The 19,615-nt window shown below is 65.6% G+C and overlaps 2 protein-coding genes across 13 annotated transcripts in view; one reads left to right on the forward strand and one right to left on the reverse strand.

Moving 5' to 3' along the window:
* Positions 1-19,615, reverse strand: part of POLR2L (RNA polymerase II, I and III subunit L) — a 627,758-nt gene that overhangs the window by 398,650 nt on the left and 209,493 nt on the right. The gene's annotated exons all lie outside the window — the stretch shown is intronic.
* Positions 2,951-19,615, forward strand: part of MUC5B (mucin 5B, oligomeric mucus/gel-forming) — a 42,346-nt gene continuing 25,681 nt past the window's right edge. For 6 of the 7 annotated variants that reach the window (XM_050757832.1, XM_050757835.1, XM_050757833.1 and 3 more), the window contains exons 1-3: positions 16,639-16,805; positions 17,168-17,407; positions 19,205-19,361. In XM_050757832.1, coding sequence (XP_050613789.1) covers positions 16,713-16,805; positions 17,168-17,407; positions 19,205-19,361 — 490 coding nt within the window. In that variant the 5' untranslated portion in view covers positions 16,639-16,712. Of the gene's footprint in view, positions 3,062-5,577; positions 5,635-6,095; positions 6,168-6,504; positions 6,767-6,916; positions 7,032-7,193; positions 7,285-7,559; positions 7,667-8,751; positions 8,954-9,343; positions 9,470-9,864; positions 9,983-10,128; positions 10,268-10,610; positions 10,722-11,111; positions 11,182-11,601; positions 11,740-12,145; positions 12,311-12,588; positions 12,684-12,785; positions 12,913-13,162; positions 13,419-13,926; positions 13,983-14,356; positions 14,458-14,696; positions 14,849-15,325; positions 15,465-15,543; positions 15,655-16,628; positions 16,806-17,167; positions 17,408-19,204; positions 19,362-19,615 lie in introns of those variants that run through there. The other variant, XM_050757839.1, reaches the window with a different exon arrangement.

A 19,615-nucleotide genomic window follows, 5' to 3' on the forward strand; every position in this document is an offset into this window, starting at 1 on the left:
GGGAGGCACTGCCCGGGGAGGTGCCTAGTGGGAGGGATGAGGACAGAGTCAGGGCCCCCACTTGTTTGGTGTCACTGCGTGCCAGTGGCCACAGGCGGGCGAGGCTCTTCCAGGGTGGAGGCGGGGAGGGTTGGACCACAGGCACTGAGCTGGGACGGGGAGCTGCTGAGGGTCCCAGCTCTGCCACGGAGAAAACGCCATCTCGCTGATGCAGAGGTGCCCGGCATGCTGGAGCCGGGGGTGAGGGGACTGCTCCCCAGTGGGCCGCCAGCCCCCATGAAGGCCACAGGCACTGGCCATGGTCAGGGAGGGCAGGGGACAGGCAGTAGGGGCCAGCAGGGGAGACCCCAGGCTTGGCCCCAGCACCCAGGTGGGCATCAGCTTGTAAGCTGGAGCCGTGGGCACGGAGTGGGGAGGCCACAAGGGCTAGTGGCCAAGGTGGGAGACCCGGGTGGGTGTGTCGTGGGGACGTCTGCAGTAGAGGCCCGGGCAGCAGGCACACCCCTCCCCCCGGGTGCGAGGGACATGGTGCCACAGCGTCAGGGAGCCCCACATTTGCCCAGCCTGGCCTGGAGCAGGCAGGTAGGCCAGGGAGAGGGGTCTGGTTGGGGCCTGGGCGCAGTCACAGTCATGAGCCAGGGGTGGGGGCTCTGGCCCACCCTCCAGACCATCCTCAAGGCCCACTGGCCCAGGCATTCCCTCCCACCCCTCCTGCCGTGCTGCAGTGGGGACTCCCGGCCTGGATATGAAAGGGAGCTTGGAGACCCCAGAGACCTCGGAAACTTCAGCTTTGGAATTGATGTCGGTGGGGTGGGGGGAGCACAGGCCCCGGAGTCCCTGAAGTGAGCGGGGAGCAGGGGTCTGCACTGTGCTGAGATCTGGGAGACCCTCCTCCAGCCCAGGTACAGGGCCAGGCAGAAGCCCAAGGTGTGCCCTGAGTTAAAGAAACCGCCACAAAGGGAGAAGGCAGGTCCCAGCTTCCGCCACAGGCCTTGCGCTCTGAGGAGTCGCCTGGGGGCCTCAGCCATGAGGGGGTGACAGATGGCAAAATGGGCCAGGTCCATTCACGTTGCTGTGCAGGTGTCTCCGCCCTCCGTTTCCAGAATGTTCTCATCTTCCCAAGCTGAAACCCTGTCCCCATGAAACACCAGCTCCCCATCCCCTCTGCCAGCCCCTGGCGCCCACGGTCCATGCTCCGTTTCTGTGGGTTTCATGACTCCAGGGGCAGCACACGAGCGGCCCCTTCTGCCTTTGTCCTCTGTGTCCACCTACCTCACTGGGCACAGCGTCCCCAGCTTCCCTCGTGGAGCAGCCTGGGCCAGCCTCTCTTTTTCACGGCTGAACTCTATTCCACCGCACGGATCGGCCTCACGACGCTGGCCCAGTCCTCCATCCAGGACACATGAGCAGCTTCTGCCCTTTGTCAGTGATGCTGCTGTGAACATGGGGGTGCAAATGTCCCTCATGACCCGCCTTCAGTTCTTCCGGTGACAGACCCAGAGTGGAGGTGCTGGTCACCCCCACCGGCAGGGCACAGGGCTCCGGGTCTCCACGTCTCTGCCAACACTTCTTACTTCCTGTGTTTCCGGATCCCCGCCGTCCTACTGAGTGTGAGGCAGGTCAGAAGCTTTGAAGATGGGCTTTCCTCTTGCCCCAGAAATTCCACCTCTAAGAATTTAACTTCAGAAAGACAAACGCGGGGGAGCTGGCGCAGGGCCCCCGTGGCGGGGACTGTTACGCAAACAAAACAACAGACCTGGAGGCCAACCTAGGGTCCCCGTGGGGTCGGACGAGGTCACACCACCCGACCTGGTGCTTCCCGGAAACCTAGGGTCCATGTCACGGAGCGTTCAGGACGCTGGTGGCCAGGGAGCCAGAGGGTGGGAGCGTCTCAAGTGCAGGGCACACGGGCAGGAGGCGTTTGCAGGAGGTGTTTGCAGCGCGGACAGAGTGTCCTGTAGATGACACTGTCTGCCCCGTAGATGACGTTGGTTGGGGAGGTGTACCACGTGGCCCCAGGGAAGCCCACCCAGCCCCAGTGTGAGGTGCTAGGCTTCCGCGGCTCCCACCTGGGGCAGGCTGAGGACCCCGGGCAGGTCCAGGACCTCCAGGAGCCGCTGCTTCCTCAACCCTGCCAAGGTTAATGAGGGGCCCAGAGTGAGGTGGAGGCCAAATGGGACTCAGGGCTGGAGCCTCTGGCCTGGCTGGACCAGGGCTGGCATTGGACGAGCACGGCTGACTCCCAATGTGCATGGCCAGGGGACACTCTGAGCTTCAGTTTCCCCTTGAACATGAACCTTGAAACAGATGAGCCCAGAGACCTCCCATGGTCTTCAAGGGGTTCTGGTCAGCTGGGCTGGGATCTCCAGAAATGGGGCCTCCTCCAGGGACCCCCACAAGCCACCCAGCCTGAGCATCCTGGCCACATGCACGCCTAAGCTGAGCAGGAGCCTCCCGGCCTTCCCGCTGGCTGAGCAGTGGCCGGAGAGGAGCTCCAGCCTCGTGGGCCCTCCCCGGGCCTCGGGCACCCATGGTGAGCGGCTGGGGGAGCTGCCCAGAGGCTGGGGTTCCCTCCCAGTGGAGCGGAGTGGGGCTGAGTGTGAGACAGGCTGGCTGACCACCGTTTCCAGGGACCCTGTGCCCAAGGCCAGCCCTGCCCTCCAGCAGCTTTGCCATCTAGGAAGGTGCCAGGCGGGACGGGCCCTTCTCCTCTCCCTTCCGATTCTCAGAAGCTGCTGGGGGTGGGGGCGTCCTGGGCCTCAGGGCACAGAGCTGCAAATCCTTCCTGATCCAGGCCTCTCCCCTGCCACAGCCCCTCCCCGAGAGCAAACACACGTGGCGGGCGCGGGAAAGAGCAGGGTGCCCTGCGTGGCCTGGCCTGGCTTGGGGCCAACACTCCCTGCTACATAAGCTGGGGCCCCCAGGGGAACAAGCACCCGGCCCAGTTCCCTCCCTGCCCGTCCGCGCCCCCCACCTGTGCCAGTCCCCAGGATGGGTGCCCTGAGCACGTGCCGGACGCTGGTGTTGGCTCTGGCGGCCGTGCTCCTGGTGCAGCAGGCAGGTAAGAGCCCCCCGACTCAGCCCCCTCTAGGATGCCGTCTTCACGGTGGGGATCTCTGCAGGCCGCTTGCCTGGGAGCTTCTCCTGCAGAGTGGACGGGCAGATCCCCTAGGATCCCGAGTGTCCTGGATGGGACCCTATGTGTCCCCAACACAGAGCTCGATAGGACCCTACGTGTCCCCAGCACACAGCTCCCTGGCCCCATGGGCCCACAGTGTCAGGGAACTCAGGGACTGGCTTGGATGGGATGTCCAGGGGAAGTTGGGCCCCTGACTGCAGGGCAAGGACCCTGGGAGACCACCGAAAGGGTCTTGGTCTTGGGGGTGAGACAGGAGTGGGCAATGGGGGAGGGGGCCACGGCTGCGGGTCTCTCTGGAGCCCTGTGAGGCCCAGGCATCACAGTAAGCAGGGGTGGGCTTAGTGTGGGCCCCTGCCCAGGACCGGCTTTGCCCTTCACGACCAGCCTGGGGATCACAGCTGGCAGGGCAGGTGAGGGCACCACCCTCAAGGGTTACACAGCCAGCCGCGAGAGCCCTGGCCTCAACCCACGCGTGACTCCCACAGGTCATCTGCGGGCATCTCAGGCCGCACGGGCTGCCTGGCTCTCAGCCAAGCATTTTCCCTCGTCTGCCATCTCTTGGCCAGAGCCGCAGCTTTAATACTTACTGTCAACAGAGAAAGATGCGGCCCCAGGGGCCACCTGGAGACACCCAGCCGGGCTGGCCAAGAGGCAGCTGCAGTCCCTCCCTGCCCTGCTGTCCACCCCCTCCCAAGCTTGGGGTCTGGGCTGGGCAGGCGAGGCTCCCCGGGGGCTCTCTCTGTCTGTGGAAGGGAGGCTGGGTGGTCAGCAGGGCTGGAGGTAGGCGGCTTCCCCCAGTGGCTCCCAGTCTGGGCCCAGGGGGAGCTGCCTCTGACCACAAGGTTTGGGTGCTGGTTTGACCAGAATAGCCACATCCTTGCATCTAGTTCTTCCAGGCCATGCAGCCTGGGCTCCCCTCACCCGAGCAGGCAGGGCCCAGGGACTGTCAGCCCCCACGTCCTCTGGTCCTCCATGCACATCCAAGTTGGGGAGATCAAGCCCTCGGCAGGGACTGTGCTTTAGTCACAAGATGCACGTCCTATGGCCGGGGCAAGGCGGGCCCTGCACAGAGCGGCTTCACGTTAGGGGACACACCCCAGGGTGATGGGAGGGCTGGTGGCGGGCACTTCTCTGGCCTCAAGATGGAGGCCCAGGTGGCCCAGTCCAAAGAGGGCACGGCATGGAGCAGATGACCAAGGGCGGTCAGCCTGGGTGGGGAGGGGCTGCCTGGGTGGGGAAGGGCTGCCTGGGGCTAGGCAGGGGCTGCTGGGGTGGGGAGGGGCTCCCTGGGATAGGGAGGGGCTGCCTGGGGTGGGCGCCAGTGCGTGGGAGTGGCTGAGTGGGCCGGCACACGTGGGCAGGGCTGTGGGCTGGGGGTTGGGGTGGAGGACACAGGGAGCGGCTGGCCTTCTGGGAAAGGCAGTCAACCTGGACCTCTGGAGGCGGCCCCTGCTGTGGTTCCCAGATGTCAGCAGGACCTGACTGGAAAAGCCAGGCAGGGCCAGGCCAGAGCGCAAACCACAGGGGCCAGCCCCTCGCTGAGCCCTGACCGTGCTGTGGGGGCTGGGGCCTCACCTCCCGCCTCCCCAGGAAGCACAGGTTTGGGCTGGGCCATCTCTGATCAGGCTCCAGGGAGGAGCTCTGGGGCCCGGTGAAGGGGGCACCCCAACCCAAACCGAGCAGACAATGGCCTGGGGGCCAGGGGGCCAGGGGGCCTCAGAGTCCTGGGGGTTGGAGCTGCCTCTTCCCAGGCTCTCAGCCCAGAGTCCAGCCTCCATGGGACTGGTGGGTGAGGCCTTGCCCGGAGGCGGTGGTCAGCCTGGGGGACCTTGGCGCCATCCCAGTATCTACAGCCTCACAGCCCTGAGGCCTGCCCCCACCCCGCCCCACTCGCCCGGACTTAGGGATCGAAACTGGTTCTGGGCTTAGGTTTCTGCTAAGTCATGCCTGGAAGGTTCCAAGTGTGTCCTCCCAACAAAGCTGGCCTTTGTCCTTCTCCAGGGGACGTGTGGGATGAGGCGGAATCCCCCCTTGGGCGGCCAACGCCTTTTCCTGATTCCATTTTCTCCCCCATCACTTCAGAAGGAGGCACCATCCCCGCATGTCAGTTGGGGAGGGCTGGGGTCTCTGGACAGATGCAGGTCGTGCTGGGGTCAGCTCAGGGCTCCCTGCTGGAAGCTTCCATCCCACAGGCTTTCCATAGCATTGAGTGGCAGGGGAGGCATCTGTGGTTGACGGTTGCGGTGGCCTGAGCGGCTGGGGAGGAGTCCCGGCCTTGGCCAGAGTGTGCCGTGCGGGTGACCCTGCAGAGCGTGGAGACCGTCACCGTGGACCCCACATGAGGCTGCCGCACCAGGGATGTGGCCGGGTCCACGGTCAGGTTCGTGGCCGGCAGCCACATCTGGTTCCTCACTGACTCCCATCCCCTCTTCCCACAGAGACCCAGGGCCCTGCGGAGCCGAGCTGGGGCAATGCAGGGCACACCACAGATGGCGGTACGTGGCCAGGCTCGGGTGGGGGGTTCCTGACCAGGCTGGAGGTGCTGGGATTTGGGCTGGGGCAGACAGAGGCCTCTCCGAGCAGCCATGCGTCCGACAGAGAGCCTCCCTGGGTCCCCTGCCCAGGACAATGCCCGGCACCTGAGGCGGAGCTGGACGCTCCAAAGAAGAGGAAAGTGCAAAGCAGAGAGACGTGCACACACACACGCACACACGTGCAGGCACACATGCGCCCACACTTGCACCAGCACACACACGTGTGCACACAGGCCAAAACACAAGGCAGCAGTGTTTGTGAGCAGACAGGGCCAAGGGTGAAGGGGCTGCCTTGCCCCCAGCCCATCAGTTTCGGGCTCCCCTTCAACTCTGGTGGCTGGCGAGGAGGGTGGGACCCGGGGAGGGTGTCTCTGCTGCCCCTTCCCGGCCACGTTCCTGGGATGACTGGCCTTCGCCCACAGGTGCCCCGATGGCCTCGCCCACCCGGCGTGTGAGCTTTGTTCCACCCGTCACTGTCTTCCCCAGCCTGAGCCGTAAGCAGACGCCGTCCCTGCCGGCTGGGAAGGGGGTGTTTGCCAGCCCCAAAGGTGGGGGCCCAGATCTAGGGGTGCAGCTGCCACCAGGTGGGGCCATTGGCCAGACCCAGAGTCCTCCCTCTGGGCGGTCTCCTGATCACTGGCCGCCCTGGGGGATGGGGACGGGTCAGGGGTCTTCGAGCGAAACAGAGGCAGCCCAGGGTGAACCAGGCAGGGCACAGCCAGCAGCCGACCATGGGCTTTTCTGCTCCAAAAACCAGGGCACCTCAGCCCAGGGGAGGCTACCCCGTGGGGGGCTGGCATGGGGGTGGGCCTCATCCCACGCTCCCCACAGCCCTGAACCCGGCACACAACGGGCGGGTGTGCAGCACCTGGGGCGACTTCCACTACAAGACCTTCGACGGTGACGTCTTCCGCTTCCCCGGCCTCTGCAACTACGTGTTCTCCGAGCACTGCGGCGCCGCCTATGACGACTTCAACGTCCAGCTACGCAGAGGCCTGGTGGGCTCCAGGCCTGTGGTCACCCGTGTTGTCATCAAGGCCCAGGGGCTGGTGCTAGAGGCGTCCAATGGCTCTGTCCTCGTCAACGGGCAGCGGTGAGCTGGCCACCCTGGGGAGAGGCAAGGGCCGGGCCACGTGGTGTGACCTCCCCACACAGCCGTGTCTGACCTGGGCCAGGGCTGGGGTGGGGTTGGGCGGGCGGGCAGGCAGCCAGGGCCCAGGGAGAGACCCAGCTGTCTGTGCAGGGAGGAGCTGCCTTACAGCCGCACTGGGCTCCTGGTGGAGCAGAGTGGGGACTACGTCAAGGTCAGCATCCGGCTGGTCCTGACCTTCCTGTGGAACGGAGAGGACAGTGCCCTGGTGAGGAAGCCCTCTCGTCCCTTGCCCCTCCAGGCCTGGCCACAAAACCCCCACAGGGGTCGAGGGATGCCTCCCTGGGCTTGGGGTCCCAGGGCTTGGGGCAGGTTGCCAGTGGGGGGATCAGAAGTCCTGAGGCTGGAGCTGCTCCTCCCCTACCCTCAGCTGGAGCTGGACCCCAAATACGCCAACCAGACCTGTGGCCTGTGCGGGGACTTCAACGGCCTCCCAGCCTTCAATGAGTTCTATGCCCACAGTGAGTGCCACCTGGGCGAGGGGGCGGTGACCGATTATGTCAGCCAGCCAAGGGTCACAGTCCCATGGAGGCTGGGAGGGGTGGAGTGGGGACCGGGCACCGGGCAGGGAGGGGTCACAAGGGCTGTGCCCTACATGGTGGGAGGAGCACCCCTCGGGCACATCGGGCCCTAGGCAGGAGTGGGAGTCCTCTGGCCTGGGCTCAGGAAGTGGGAGCCCATACCCTGTCCCCAGGATCCCCTCAGAGCCACCACACTCCTACTTTCTTCCCGGCAGATGCCAGACTGACCCCGCTCCAGTTTGGGAACCTGCAGAAGTTGGATGGGCCCACGGAGCAGTGCCCGGACCCGCTGCCCTTGCCAGCCAGCAACTGCACAGATGAGGTGAGTTTCCCCCCAGCCCCCAGCTTCTGGGCAGGGACGGCCTCCAGAGGTGAGCCCCTCGCTCCTGGGCAGGGACGGCCTCCAGGTCCAGGGGGAGCCAGGCCGAGGTCTGAGGAACGTTCCCAGCTGGAAGAGAGATGGTGGCGTTGGAGGGAGGCCTGGCAGCCACCCTCTGTGTGCTCAGTTCCACGGTACACACTGTCCAAGTGTGGTGATGTGTGTGTTCCTCAGGCCACGCGTGTGACAAGCTGTGCGAGCAAATATAGGCCCGTGCTGCACGGGCTGGGCTGAGGGTGGGTACTTGGGGAGCCTGGAGCCAGCTCTTCCCACCAGCAGGGGGACTCAGAAGGGGCCTGGAGGCTCCAGGATCCCTAAATCAGCAGAATCTCTGAGCCTAAATTGGGCATTGAATGACAGCAGCAGCCCCTCTGGGAGCTGGGCCCCACAGCCAGCAGCCCGGGGCCTGGGAAGGGACGACACTCAGCACTGGACTGCCCTGAACTTGCCAGGCTACCAGGAGAGGCAGGGCCTCCACCTCCCCTCCTTGGCTCTGCCTCCTGGGGCGGGGCCTCCACCTCCCCTCCTTGGCTCTGCCTCCTGGGGCGGGGCCTGCACCTGCCCTCCTTGGCTCCGCCTCCTGGGGCGGGGCCTGCACCTCCCCTCCTTGGCTCCGCCTCCTGGGGCAGGGTCTGCACCTTTCTTCAGAGAGGCGGGGCCTCCACCTCCCCTCCTTGGCTCCGCCTCCTGGGGCAGGGTCTGCACCTTTCTTCAGAGAGGCGGGGCCTGCACCTCCCCTCCTTGGCTCCGCCTCCTGGGGCGGGGTCTGCACCTTTCTTGAGCGCTCACTCCATGGGCAGCCACATCCCAGGTAGGGGATTCAGAGTCATGGGTCACCCCCCAAGGGCCAAGCAGAGCTCTGCACCGGCAGCTACATGGCCACAGTGGGTGGAAGGGATGGGGCTGGGTACAAGAAACCCTGATGAGGAGAGGGCTTCCCAGCCTGGCCTGCCATGGGTCCTGTTCCAGCACTGTGGCAGCCCCCATGGAGGGCAGGGGTGACCAGCCTGGCCCACTGTGCTCCCCAGGAAGGCATTTGCCACCACACCCTGCTGGGGCCGGCCTTTGCGGAGTGCCACGCACTGGTGGACACTGCCCCGTACCTGGCTGCCTGCGCCCAGGACCTGTGCCGCTGCCCCACCTGCCCGTGCGCCACCTTTGTGGAATACTCACGCCAGTGCGCCCACGCGGGGGGCCAGCCGCAGAACTGGAGGCGCCCTGAGCTCTGCCGTGAGTGCTCCCAGGGCCTTTGCCAAGGATTGCGCTGGAGAGAAGGGGCAGGGGGAACGCTTTGGGGGCCATAGGCGGGTGGGGAGGCCTGGGGGACAGGGAGGGAGGGCAAAGGACACACCCCAGGCATAGTGGGCAGAGGCCACCCCAGGACCCCAGGAGGGGATGGTGCCTCCGGGGGCTGCAGGAGAAGAAGAGGCTGTGCAGGTGGCGGGGACTGGGACTGGAGGGAGGAGCTGCCATGATGAGGGGCATCAGGGCCACCCTGAGGCCCAGCTCTGGCTTCTTTGGACTTGGCGGCAAGTGGAAGGCGGTGGAAGGTGTCTGGGGCTGACCACGCGGGCAGTACAGGGCCCTTCCCCTGGCCCAGCTCCGCCTCCTTTTGTGCAGCCCGGACCTGCCCCGTCAACATGCAGCACCGGGAGTGTGGCTCACCTTGCGTGGACACCTGCTCCAACCCCCAGCGCGCACAGCTCTGCGAAGACCACTGCGTGGACGGCTGCTTCTGCCCCCCAGGCAGGTCTCTCGTGCCCTGGGCCCCCTCAGGGGGCTTTCAGGTCCCTGTTCCCAGCCCCGCCCCCAGCCTCATCAGGCCTGGAAGCAGAGCCCCTCATGCCAGAGGGTCCCACCAGAGGGCCCAGGGTGGGAAGGGCACTGGCTGGGAGGGTGCCGGAAGACCCGACGATGCGTGGAGGGAGGCAGAGCAGTGCCATGAGCCAGTTGGGTCTGGTAGGGAAACTGAGGCCCAGAGGTGCTTGGTGTTCATCCAAGTGGGTGGGGCTCAGGGCAGGGGTGGTGTCCTGGAGCAGGAGTTCCTCCCCGAGGGAGGTGGCTTGTCCCCAAGGCTGGGGTCTTCTGACCTTGGTGTCCCCCGTGCATGGGCCGGTCCTGCCTCACGCCCTGCCCCACAGGCACGGTGCTGGATGATGTCACGCACTCTGGCTGCCTGCCCCTCGGGCAGTGCCCCTGCACCCACGGCGGCCGCACCTACAGCCCGGGCGCCTCCGTCAACACCACCTGCAGCTCCTGGTACCTATGAACCCACCAACCTCTGCCTGGGGTGGGGTGTGGAGCTCCTGGTGTGCACCTGCCAGCCTCTGCCTGGGGTGGGGGTGTGGAGGGTGGAGCCCACCTCCTCCTGACATGTCTGTTCTGCTCATGGCCTCCCTCCCCAGCACCTGCTCTGGGGGGCTGTGGCAGTGCCAGGACCTGCCGTGCCCTGGCACCTGCTCCGTGCAGGGCGGGGCCCACATCACCACCTACGACGAGAAACTTTACGACCTGCATGGCGACTGCAGCTACGTTCTGTCCAAGGTCTGGGCACAGGGCCGGGTCTTCGGACACCCAGGTCCTCCCGGGATCCTCACGCCCCTTCCGCCCAGGGGAGGCCTCCACGATGGTCATAGAAGGCCGGATGTTCCTGCTGGGGGGAAGCTCTGGGTCCCCATGATGGTCATAGAGGGGTGGTTCTCCCTGCTGAGCATCACAGGGCCAAGAAGCCCCCAGGCCCTGAGACAAGCTGCTGGGAGGTGACCAGAGGTGCCAAGGGACACCTCCTCACAGAGCCACATCCCCCACATGGGCGTCCCCAGCACGCTTTTGGGGGGCCCCCACATCATCGAGCCAGGCCCAATGCACGCGTGGGTCCTTCCCCCAGAAATGTGCTGATGGCAGCTTCACCGTGCTGGCCGAACTGCGGAAGTGTGGACTGACGGACAACGAGAACTGCCTGAAGGCCGTGACGCTCAGCCTGGACGGCGGGGACACGGTGAGTTACTCTTAGCATGGACGGCGGGGACACGGTAAGGGCCTGGCTGGGGCCCTAGGCTGGGACAGGAAGGGGCGTGCGAAGATGTGCAGGGAGTGAGCACGGTCAGGTCCCCCCTCCCGCCCCGAGGTGGGGTCCCCCCTCCCGCCCTCAGGTCAGGTCCCCCCTCCAGCCCAAGTCAGGTCCCCCCTCCAGCCCCAAAGTCAGGTCCCCCCTCCAGCTCCAAGGTCAGGCCCTCCCGGGAGGGAAATGCAGAGCCCACCGCAGGTCGAGGCCTGAGCTTCTTGTGGGCTGTCCCCAGTGGGGGCCCCTGGGCAGGCCACCCCCTCATTTGAGAGTCGGGAACAGGTTCCTCCGCAGAGCTGACCTCCTGCCCTCCTCCTCCCACAGGCCATCCGGGTCCAGGCAGACGGCAGCGTGTTCCTCAACTCCATCTACACGCAGCTGCCCCTGTCGGCAGGTACGTGGCTCTCCCAGGATGGCTGGGCCGGGTGGCGCCTCCTAGCAGGGGCAGCTCCCACGATCTGGGCAGTGTCCGCTCCATCCCCTGCTAGCTCTCCGTGGCCTTGGGCAGCTCCAAGAGCTTCCTGTGCTCGGTTTCTCATCTGCACAGTGGGAATGCCAGGCTCCCATCCAGGTAGCTGTGGGGAACCCACATCCAGCTCGCTCAGTCCCATTCTGTCGGGGAGCCTAGAGTCTCCACCTGAGCCGGCTTGGTGGCCACAGGCCTGGGACAGGGAGCATGAGGGCTCCTGGCCACTCCTGGGTCTCATTCCCGGGTCTCAGTGGGGTGGCCCGGCCCACTGGATGCCCTGCCCCTCCAATCTGGCCAGATCTGGCCCTGCACCCCTGACCGGCCTCTCTCCCACACTCCCGGCAGCCAACATCACCCTGTTCACACCCTCGAGCTTCTTCATCGTAGTGCACACAGGCCTCGGGCTGCAGCTGCTGGTGCAGCTGGTGCCGCTCATGCAGGTGTTTGTCAGGCTGGACCCCGCCCACCAGGGCCAGATGTGCGGTAAGGCTGGGCAGGAGCCTTCGGGGACAGGGCCAGTGGGGACGGGGCCTGGACTAGCGCCAGGCTGCAGGGAGGGGCAGGCAGAGGCGGGCAGGGGACAAGGGAGAGGGCTGCTCCCAGAGCATGGGGGAGACCCTGGCGCCGCCAGCACAGGACGCCAACATCTGACTGGCGGCCCCGGAAGCAACCAGCCGGGAGGATGGAGCGGGCAGCCCTGCCCTGGCTCAGGCCAGCTTTGCACAGGGGCTGCCCCCCACTGGGGCTTATCTGCAGAGGGTTCTGGAAGCAGAATCCTGGGACAGAGCTCCCAGCCGTTCCACCCTGTGTGGTGCCTGGAGGGATGGCAGGGGCGGGAGCCGGGTGGGCCCAACCGCGGCTGCTGACATCCCCCAACCCTGGCTCGCAGGCCTGTGTGGGAACTTCAACCAGAACCAGGCTGACGACTTCGCAGCCCTCAGTGGGGTGGTGGAGGCCACAGGCGCAGCCTTCGCCAACACCTGGAAGGCCCAGGCCGCCTGCGCCAATGCCAGGAACAGCTTTGAGGACCCCTGCTCCCTCAGTGTGGAGAATGGTACTCCTGGCCCCCACCCCCACAGTCACCCCAGGCTCAAGTGCCACCTAGCACCTTCCTGTCCCCTGGGCCACGGGTGGGATTGGGGACCCCATGGAGGCGGGTGGGAGGCATCGGGACGAGGTGCTTGGGACCAGGCGGCCAGAATCCCCCAAGGCGCGGCAGGTAAGCCCCAAATTCCAGCTCACTGTTCCCCAGGCTGAGGGGGTGCAGGCCTGTGTGTTGGGGGTGTGGGCTTTGTGGCAGGGCATGGAGATGGGGCCGGGTCTTCCCCACAGAGAACTACGCCCGGCACTGGTGCTCACGCCTGACTGACCCCACCGGCTCCTTCTCGCGCTGCCACTCCGTCATCAACCCCAAGCCCTTCCACTCGGTAAGAGGCCGTGAGGCCAGATCCCTACCCCTGAGTGGGATGGGTGGGGGAGCCCTGGCGGGCTGGGGTCCCTGATGCCACGACGCCCGCCCACCTCCGCAGAACTGCCTGTTTGACACCTGCAACTGTGAGCAGAGCGAGGACTGCCTGTGCGCCGCGCTTTCCTCCTATGTGCACGCCTGTGCCGCCAAGGGCGTGCAGCTCAGCGGCTGGAGGGACGGCGTCTGCAGTGAGTGCCTGCACTGGAGGGGGGATGTGTCCACGCTGCGTGGGGTGCGGGGGACCCTGGCCGGCAGCAGCCGTCACTCACACGGTTCTCAGCCCAGAGCTTTGTACCTCCTCATCCCAGCCTCGCAAGAACCTTGTATCCTTGCGATCACCACATCACAGACAGGGATGCTGAGTTGAAGATGGGGTGGGCGGGGGCTGGCCAGGCTGCTCAGCCGCTGACCTGTCCTCCCTGGCCCCACCGACCATAGCCAAGTACATGCAGAACTGCCCCAAGTCCCAGAGCTATGCCTACGTGGTGGACGCCTGCCAGCCGACTTGCCGAGGCCTGAGTGAGGCCGACGTCACCTGCAGCGTTTCCTTTGTGCCTGTGGACGGCTGCACCTGCCCCACGGGCACCTTCCTCAATGACGCGGGCGTCTGTGTGCCCGCCCGGGAGTGCCCCTGCTACGTTCACGGCACCGTGCTGGCTCCTGGAGAGGTCGTGCACGACGAAGGCGCTGTGTGGTAAGGGGCTGGGCAGGAGGGAAAGCAGGTCCCTGAGTGCTCCTCAAAGCCACCTCCCGCCCTCCCCGAAGGCTTCTGTGCCTCCCCACGAGGGTTCTGAGACACGAGGGGCCAGGCTGGGGAGGGCGGCGCAGGGTGGACCCAGCACATTCTAAAGAGAAAATTCCCGGCTGGGAAAGAGGCCAGGAGTGGAGGTGGCCCTGGGAGGACGCCTGCTGGCTGTTCTCAGCTGGGTCCAAACAGCAGCCCCTGCCAGGAAAGGTGGGTGGCCCCCACTCCCACCCTGGGTTCAAAGGCTGCTGCTAACCGCAGGGTCCTGGCTGCTTTGTCGCCCACCTGTGTGTATTTACCCACGCGCCTCCCAGCGAACAGTGGCAGGCACTGTCCGGTCTCACGAGGAGGAAGCCAGGCTGGGGAGGCCCAGCGCTCTGTGGGTGCTCGGGAGCCTGGGGGTGGGGTCTGTGGGGTGAGGGCGGCAGGTCCAGGCCGGGCCGTCCATCTCTTGTAGTTCGTGTGAGGGTGGGAAGCTGAGCTGCCTGGGAGCCTCTCTGCAGAAAAGCGCAGGTAAATGGCACCCCGCCCCACACTGCCCAGCCCCGCCCCGCCCCGCCCAGCCCCGCCCCGCCACGCACAGCCACGCACAGCCCCGCCCCGCCTCGCCCCGACTCGCCGCACCCCACCTGAGCCCTGCCGGACCAGGTCAGTCCTCACCTGGGCTCTGCCACAGGCACCCATGCCCCGACACGCCAGGGACAGAGGAGCCAATGGGTCTCTGCCCCGCAGTGTGGCCGGGGTGTCCTGGGGTTGGGGGCTGCAGGTTTCATGGAAGCTTTGGCTCGGGGGCTGCTAGCTTGGCCAGCAGGACAGGCTCAGGGCTGCCCAGGGTCAGTCGAGGGCTGCCCTTCCCCAGAACCCCTCCCACCAAGCTCTGCCCCCAGGGTGTGTGGCCCCCATGGTGTACCTGAACTGCAGCAACAGCTTGGCGGGCACCCCTGGGGCCGAGTGCCTCCGGAGCTGCCACACGCTGGACGTGGGCTGTGTGAGTTCCTGGCCCCGGCTGTCCCGTGCTTCAGGGAGGGGTGGGCAGGGAAGGGGTCCCAGCTTTCCCAGCTCCCGAGCCCAGGGATCTGGTGGTCCTGGAGACACTTACCCACCCGGAAGCTCCGCCCCGGCCCGTGAATTGCCCTGGGGGCCACTGGGTGCGCCTGTCCCAGAGGGTGAGTGGTATCTGCCTACCCTGGTGTCCGGCCCTGACTGGTACCTGCCTGGGCCCCACAGTTCAGCACACACTGCGTGTCCGGCTGTGTCTGTCCCCCGGGGCTGGTGTCAGATGGGAGTGGGGGCTGCATCGCCGAGGAGGACTGCCCCTGCGTGCACAACGAGGCCACCTACAAGCCTGGAGACACCATCAGGGTCGACTGCAACACCTGGTGGGTCGTGGGTCCCTCGGAGGCAGCGGGCAGGGAGGGCAGCGGGCGGGGAGGGAAGGGCTCAGGGAGGGCAGTGGGTGGGGAGGGCAGCGGGCGGGGAGGGAAGGGCTCAGGGAGGGCAGTGGGTGGGGAGGGCAGCGGGCGGGGAGGGAAGGGAGCAGGGAGGGCAGTGGGTGGGGAGGGAAGGGGGCCAGCTGGCCAGGGCAAGATGGGGTCATAACAGGAGACAGAGTTGCTGGGAAAGCCATGGGCCGTCCTGTGCGTCCTCTGGAAGGTGGCCTAGGGCCAGTGGTGCTACCAGGAGCTGCGTGCCCTGCATTCACAGTGGGGAACGCCACCCCTTCCACCGAGGACGGGTCAGACTGGGCCTGGGGAGGCTGAGGCCGTGTGCTGACCTGCACAGGCCTGGGTGCGGGGTCTCAGGACGGCCAGGAGGGCAGGCCCCTGTGAGCAGGCACCGTCCCTGGCCCCTCGCAGCACCTGCAGAAACCGGAGGTGGGAGTGCAGCCACCGGCTCTGCCTGGGCACCTGCGTGGCCTACGGGGATGGCCACTTCATCACCTTTGATGGCGAGCGTTACAGCTTTGAAGGCAGTTGCGAGTACATCCTGGCCCAGGTACGCCGCCCCCTCGCCCGCTCCTGCAGGCTGGGCACGCTCCGGCCCGCGGCCAGCAGCTTGTCTCTTCCTGGCCCAGGACTACTGTGGGGACGACGCCACCCACGGGACCTTCCGCATCGTCACCGAGAACATCCCCTGTGGGACCACCGGCACCACCTGCTCCAAGGCCATCAAGCTCTTCGTGGAGGTGAGAGCGGCCCCGGCTGTGAGCCCCCTGACCCTGCAGCCAGCGAGCCGGCCCCCAGGGAAGCTTCGTGAGGCTTCAGCTGCACCCACAGGTTCTCAGCAGTGTCCTGGCCCCGGGATGCTGTTCCAAACAGCCACAAACCAGGGGGCTTAGACAACAGAAATGCATTCTCAGTCCTGGAGCCGGAAGTCAGAGATCCAGGCGGGTAGGACCACACTCCCTGTTGAGGGTCTGAGGAGGTCCTTCCTGCCTCTCCCAGCTTCATGGGCTGCAGGCGTCCCTGGGCTGCGGCTGCCTGTGACCTCCCGCTGTGTCTGTGTCTGTCTTCTCTTTTTGTTTTTGTTTTTCTCTTCTGTCTCTTGTAAGGACACTGGTCCTTGGATTTAGGGCCCCCCAGGTAGTCCAGGACGACCTCATTTCAAGATGCTTCACTCAATCCCATCTGCAGAGACGCTTTCTCCCAATGAGGCCCCAGGCCGAGGTTCTGGGACTTTGTATGTGGACAGACATTTTCAGGAGCCACCATTCACCCTGCCACACCCAGAGACACCCACCCCAGCAAAGGGGGGCCAGAGCTCCCTGAGAGAAAGAGCCACTGGCCGGGACACTCCCTGCACATGGCGAGAGGGGCTGAGGACCACAGCGGATCGGGGAGGCTGGCGTGAGGGTGTGGGGGCTGCATGCAGGGCTGGATAGGGAGCAGGGTGGGGTGGAGCCGGCCCACTGCGGCCTCTGCTGCTCCCGTGCAGCCCCAGCGTTCCCAGGCAGCCCCTGTCCCCAGCACTTCCTGGCCAGCCTCTTGCCAAACCTCCGCTGAGGGTCTCGTGGACCCAGCTCGTTCCTAATGACAGCCCCTTGTGCCAAGAGCCCGTGCGCACCTGCAGGGCCCTGTACTGGGTGGGGCATCCCTGGGTCTCAGGCCCCTGCCCGGGGGCCACAGGGTCAGCTTCTGGCCGCCTCTGCCTCCCCTGCAGAGCTACGAGCTGATCCTCCAGGAGGGCGCCTTTAAGGCAGTGGCGAGGGGGCCGGGCGGGGACCCGCCCTACAAGATCCGCTACATGGGGATCTTCCTGGTCATCGAGACCCGCGGGATGGCCGTGTCCTGGGACCGGAAGACCAGTGTGTTCATCCGACTGCACCAGGACTACAAGGTGAGCTCGGGCCGTGCACTCCTCGGCCCTGCAGGACCCTCTCACAGCAAGAGAAACCCCAGTGCCCGGTGGGGCCTGTGGGACTCACTGACCTGTGGGTACATGAGCCTGGCTGGTGAGGGCCCTGCCTGTGGTCTCCACAGTGGGCAGAGGGTTTTACAGGGGAGCAGGTGCCACCCAGCAGTCCACGCACGGACCCACTGCACACCTGTCCCCTGCAAGTTCACCGGGCACTGCCTGGGGAACCGGCTGCCCTCCCTCCATCCCCCGAGGGCTCTGGACCCCAGGGCAGGCTCTGTGCTGCCTCCCATGGGTGCCTGTGGCCCCAGCTCCAGGGCCCCACTTTCTTGCTGCCTCTGCAGGGCAGGGTCTGCGGCCTGTGCGGGAACTTCGACGACCATGCCATCAATGACTTTGCCACGCGTAGCCGGTCCGTGGTGGGGGACGCGCTGGAGTTTGGGAACAGTTGGAAGCTCTCCCCGTCCTGCCCAGACGCCCTGGCGCCGAAGGACCCCTGCACGGCCAACCCCTTCCGCAAGTCCTGGGCCCAGAAGCAGTGCAGCATCCTCCACGGTCCTACCTTCGCCGCCTGCCGCGCCCAGGTGGGGCTCTGGTCTTGGCAGGCAGGGTCTGGTGGGGACGGCAGCTGCTTCCTTCCCGCCGAGAACTGGGTCTTCTGGGCACACAGCAGGGCTCCAAGGAGGGTCTGACCATGTCCCACGGCACACGGTCCTGGATGTCAGGTCCCAAGTCTGGATCTCTCATCAGCCCCGCACCTGTGCCTCCTGCCCCTGGCACGAAGCCATCTTGGCTGTTTCCCAGCCACTCCCTTGACCACAGCCTCAGCCGCACCCAGAGGCTCTCAGGGAGGGGTAGCCCTCGATGTGGCCCCAGCCACCCTCCTCTGTGATCCCTAGACCTGCCCAATCCTCAGCACTGGAACGCCAGCCTGGCTCCCCGCCCAGCCCGGGAGGAATCACAGATCAGCCTTAAGCAGAGACTTCCAAAAAGCAGTTTCCTGACTGGGCGCAGCGGCTCACGCCTGTAATCCCAGCACTTTGAGAGGCTGAGGCAGGTGGATCACCTGAGGTCAGGGGTTCGAGACCAGCCTGGCCAACATGGTGAAACCCTGTCTCTACTAAAAATACAAAAATTAGATGGGTGTGGTGGTGGGTGCCTATAATCCCAGCTACTCGGGAGGCTGAGGCAGGAGAATCACTTGAACCCGGGAGGAGGACGTTGCAGTGAGCCGAGATCGCGCCACTGCACACCAGCCTGAGCAAAAAGAGTGAGACTCTGTTTCAAAACAAAACACCAAAAAACCAAAAAGCAGTTTCCTGTCATCTTAAGGAAGACTTGAGTGCCCACTTAGGCACACAGCATGGCGGTTAGGAGCTGAGGTGAGGGGCTGGCATAGGGGCAGCAGTGAGCACACTCGCTCGTGGGAGGCCCTGAAGATTCTCATGTTGGCCGCCGCTTGCCCTCTTGAGAAGGCAGCTGGTGTCCCCTTGGAAGGTCCTGTGGCCTGACAAAGCTGAGCCAGGTTCAGATGGGGCCTGGAAGGGGTGTGGGCTGCCTCGAGGAAGCAGGCAGCTCCCAATGGTCAGGACAGGTTCACAGCTCAGCTCCCTACGTGGCTGGTCTGGAAAGGAAGTGACCGCTCCTTCCTTAGTGCACGTTCACTGGGTGCCTGGAAGAGCCTGGCATGTTCTGGGCTCACCCCAGTGACCCCTCGTCACCCCAGGGGACAAGGCCGACCCTCATAGAGCTTCGAGAGGAGACAGCAGTGTGGTGGGCACTGGGTGGTTGGATGCTTGGACTTGGAGGGCCCTGGGTGGGGGTCACCATGGGGTTGGGTCGGCTGGAGGGAAGGCCCCCAAGTGGAAAGGAGGCCAGTACAACTGCAGCGGAGGGAGGTGGGGGTGAGGGCAGAGGGTGAGCAGGGGTGCTATCCTCCACGTGGGTTTGAAACCTGTGGGCCACATGACCAGATCCACGTGATAGAAACATCCAAAGAGCACATGTGAAGGCAGGCAGATGGACAGGTGCACAGGTGGGCATATGGGCAGGTGCACAGGTGGGCAGGTGGACAGATGGGCAGATGGGCAGGTGCACAGGTGGGCATATGGGCAGGTGCATAGGTGGGCAGGTGTACAGTTGGGCAGGTGGGCAGGGATATAGCTGGAAAAGGGCACAGGTGGGCTGGAGAAGTGGTGCTGGGGCAGCTCCGATTTGGGGCATGCTCTGAGGTATTCCAGGACCCAGGAGTCAGGGAGCTCAGAGAGCTGCCATGGGGGGTGTTGAAATACAAATGGTTCCAGCAACTGGCCCTGGGCCAGCCGCCCCCTGGCCGGGGGGGACCTTGGCCCAGCTGAGCTGCACCTTGGCCTCACCCCCAGGTTGACTCCACCAAGTACTACGAGGCCTGCGTGAACGACGCGTGTGCCTGTGACTCGGGTGGTGACTGCGAGTGTTTCTGCACGGCTGTGGCTGCCTACGCCCAGGCTTGCCACGACGCGGGCCTGTGTGTGTCCTGGCGGACTCCGGACACCTGCCGTGAGTCGGGCTCTGTCCGTGGTGCTGAAGGGTGGAGCACCCGGGGCGGGGGAGGAGGTGTGGCAGCCTCTGTAGGTGCATTGACCTGGGCCTGAGCCGCACACAGACATCCAACACGCATGTGCCTCCATGTGAGTGCACACGTTCCTATGCACAGAGACAGACCTGTGCAAAACCACCAGACAGGTCACCCCAGCACAAGATGGCTCCTGGGGGACAGGAGTTCCAAGGGCAGGGCTGGGGAGTGAGGGGAA

This window comes from Macaca thibetana, chromosome 14, assembly GCF_024542745.1.
Source record: "Macaca thibetana thibetana isolate TM-01 chromosome 14, ASM2454274v1, whole genome shotgun sequence".
Taxonomy (NCBI): domain Eukaryota; kingdom Metazoa; phylum Chordata; class Mammalia; order Primates; family Cercopithecidae; genus Macaca; species Macaca thibetana.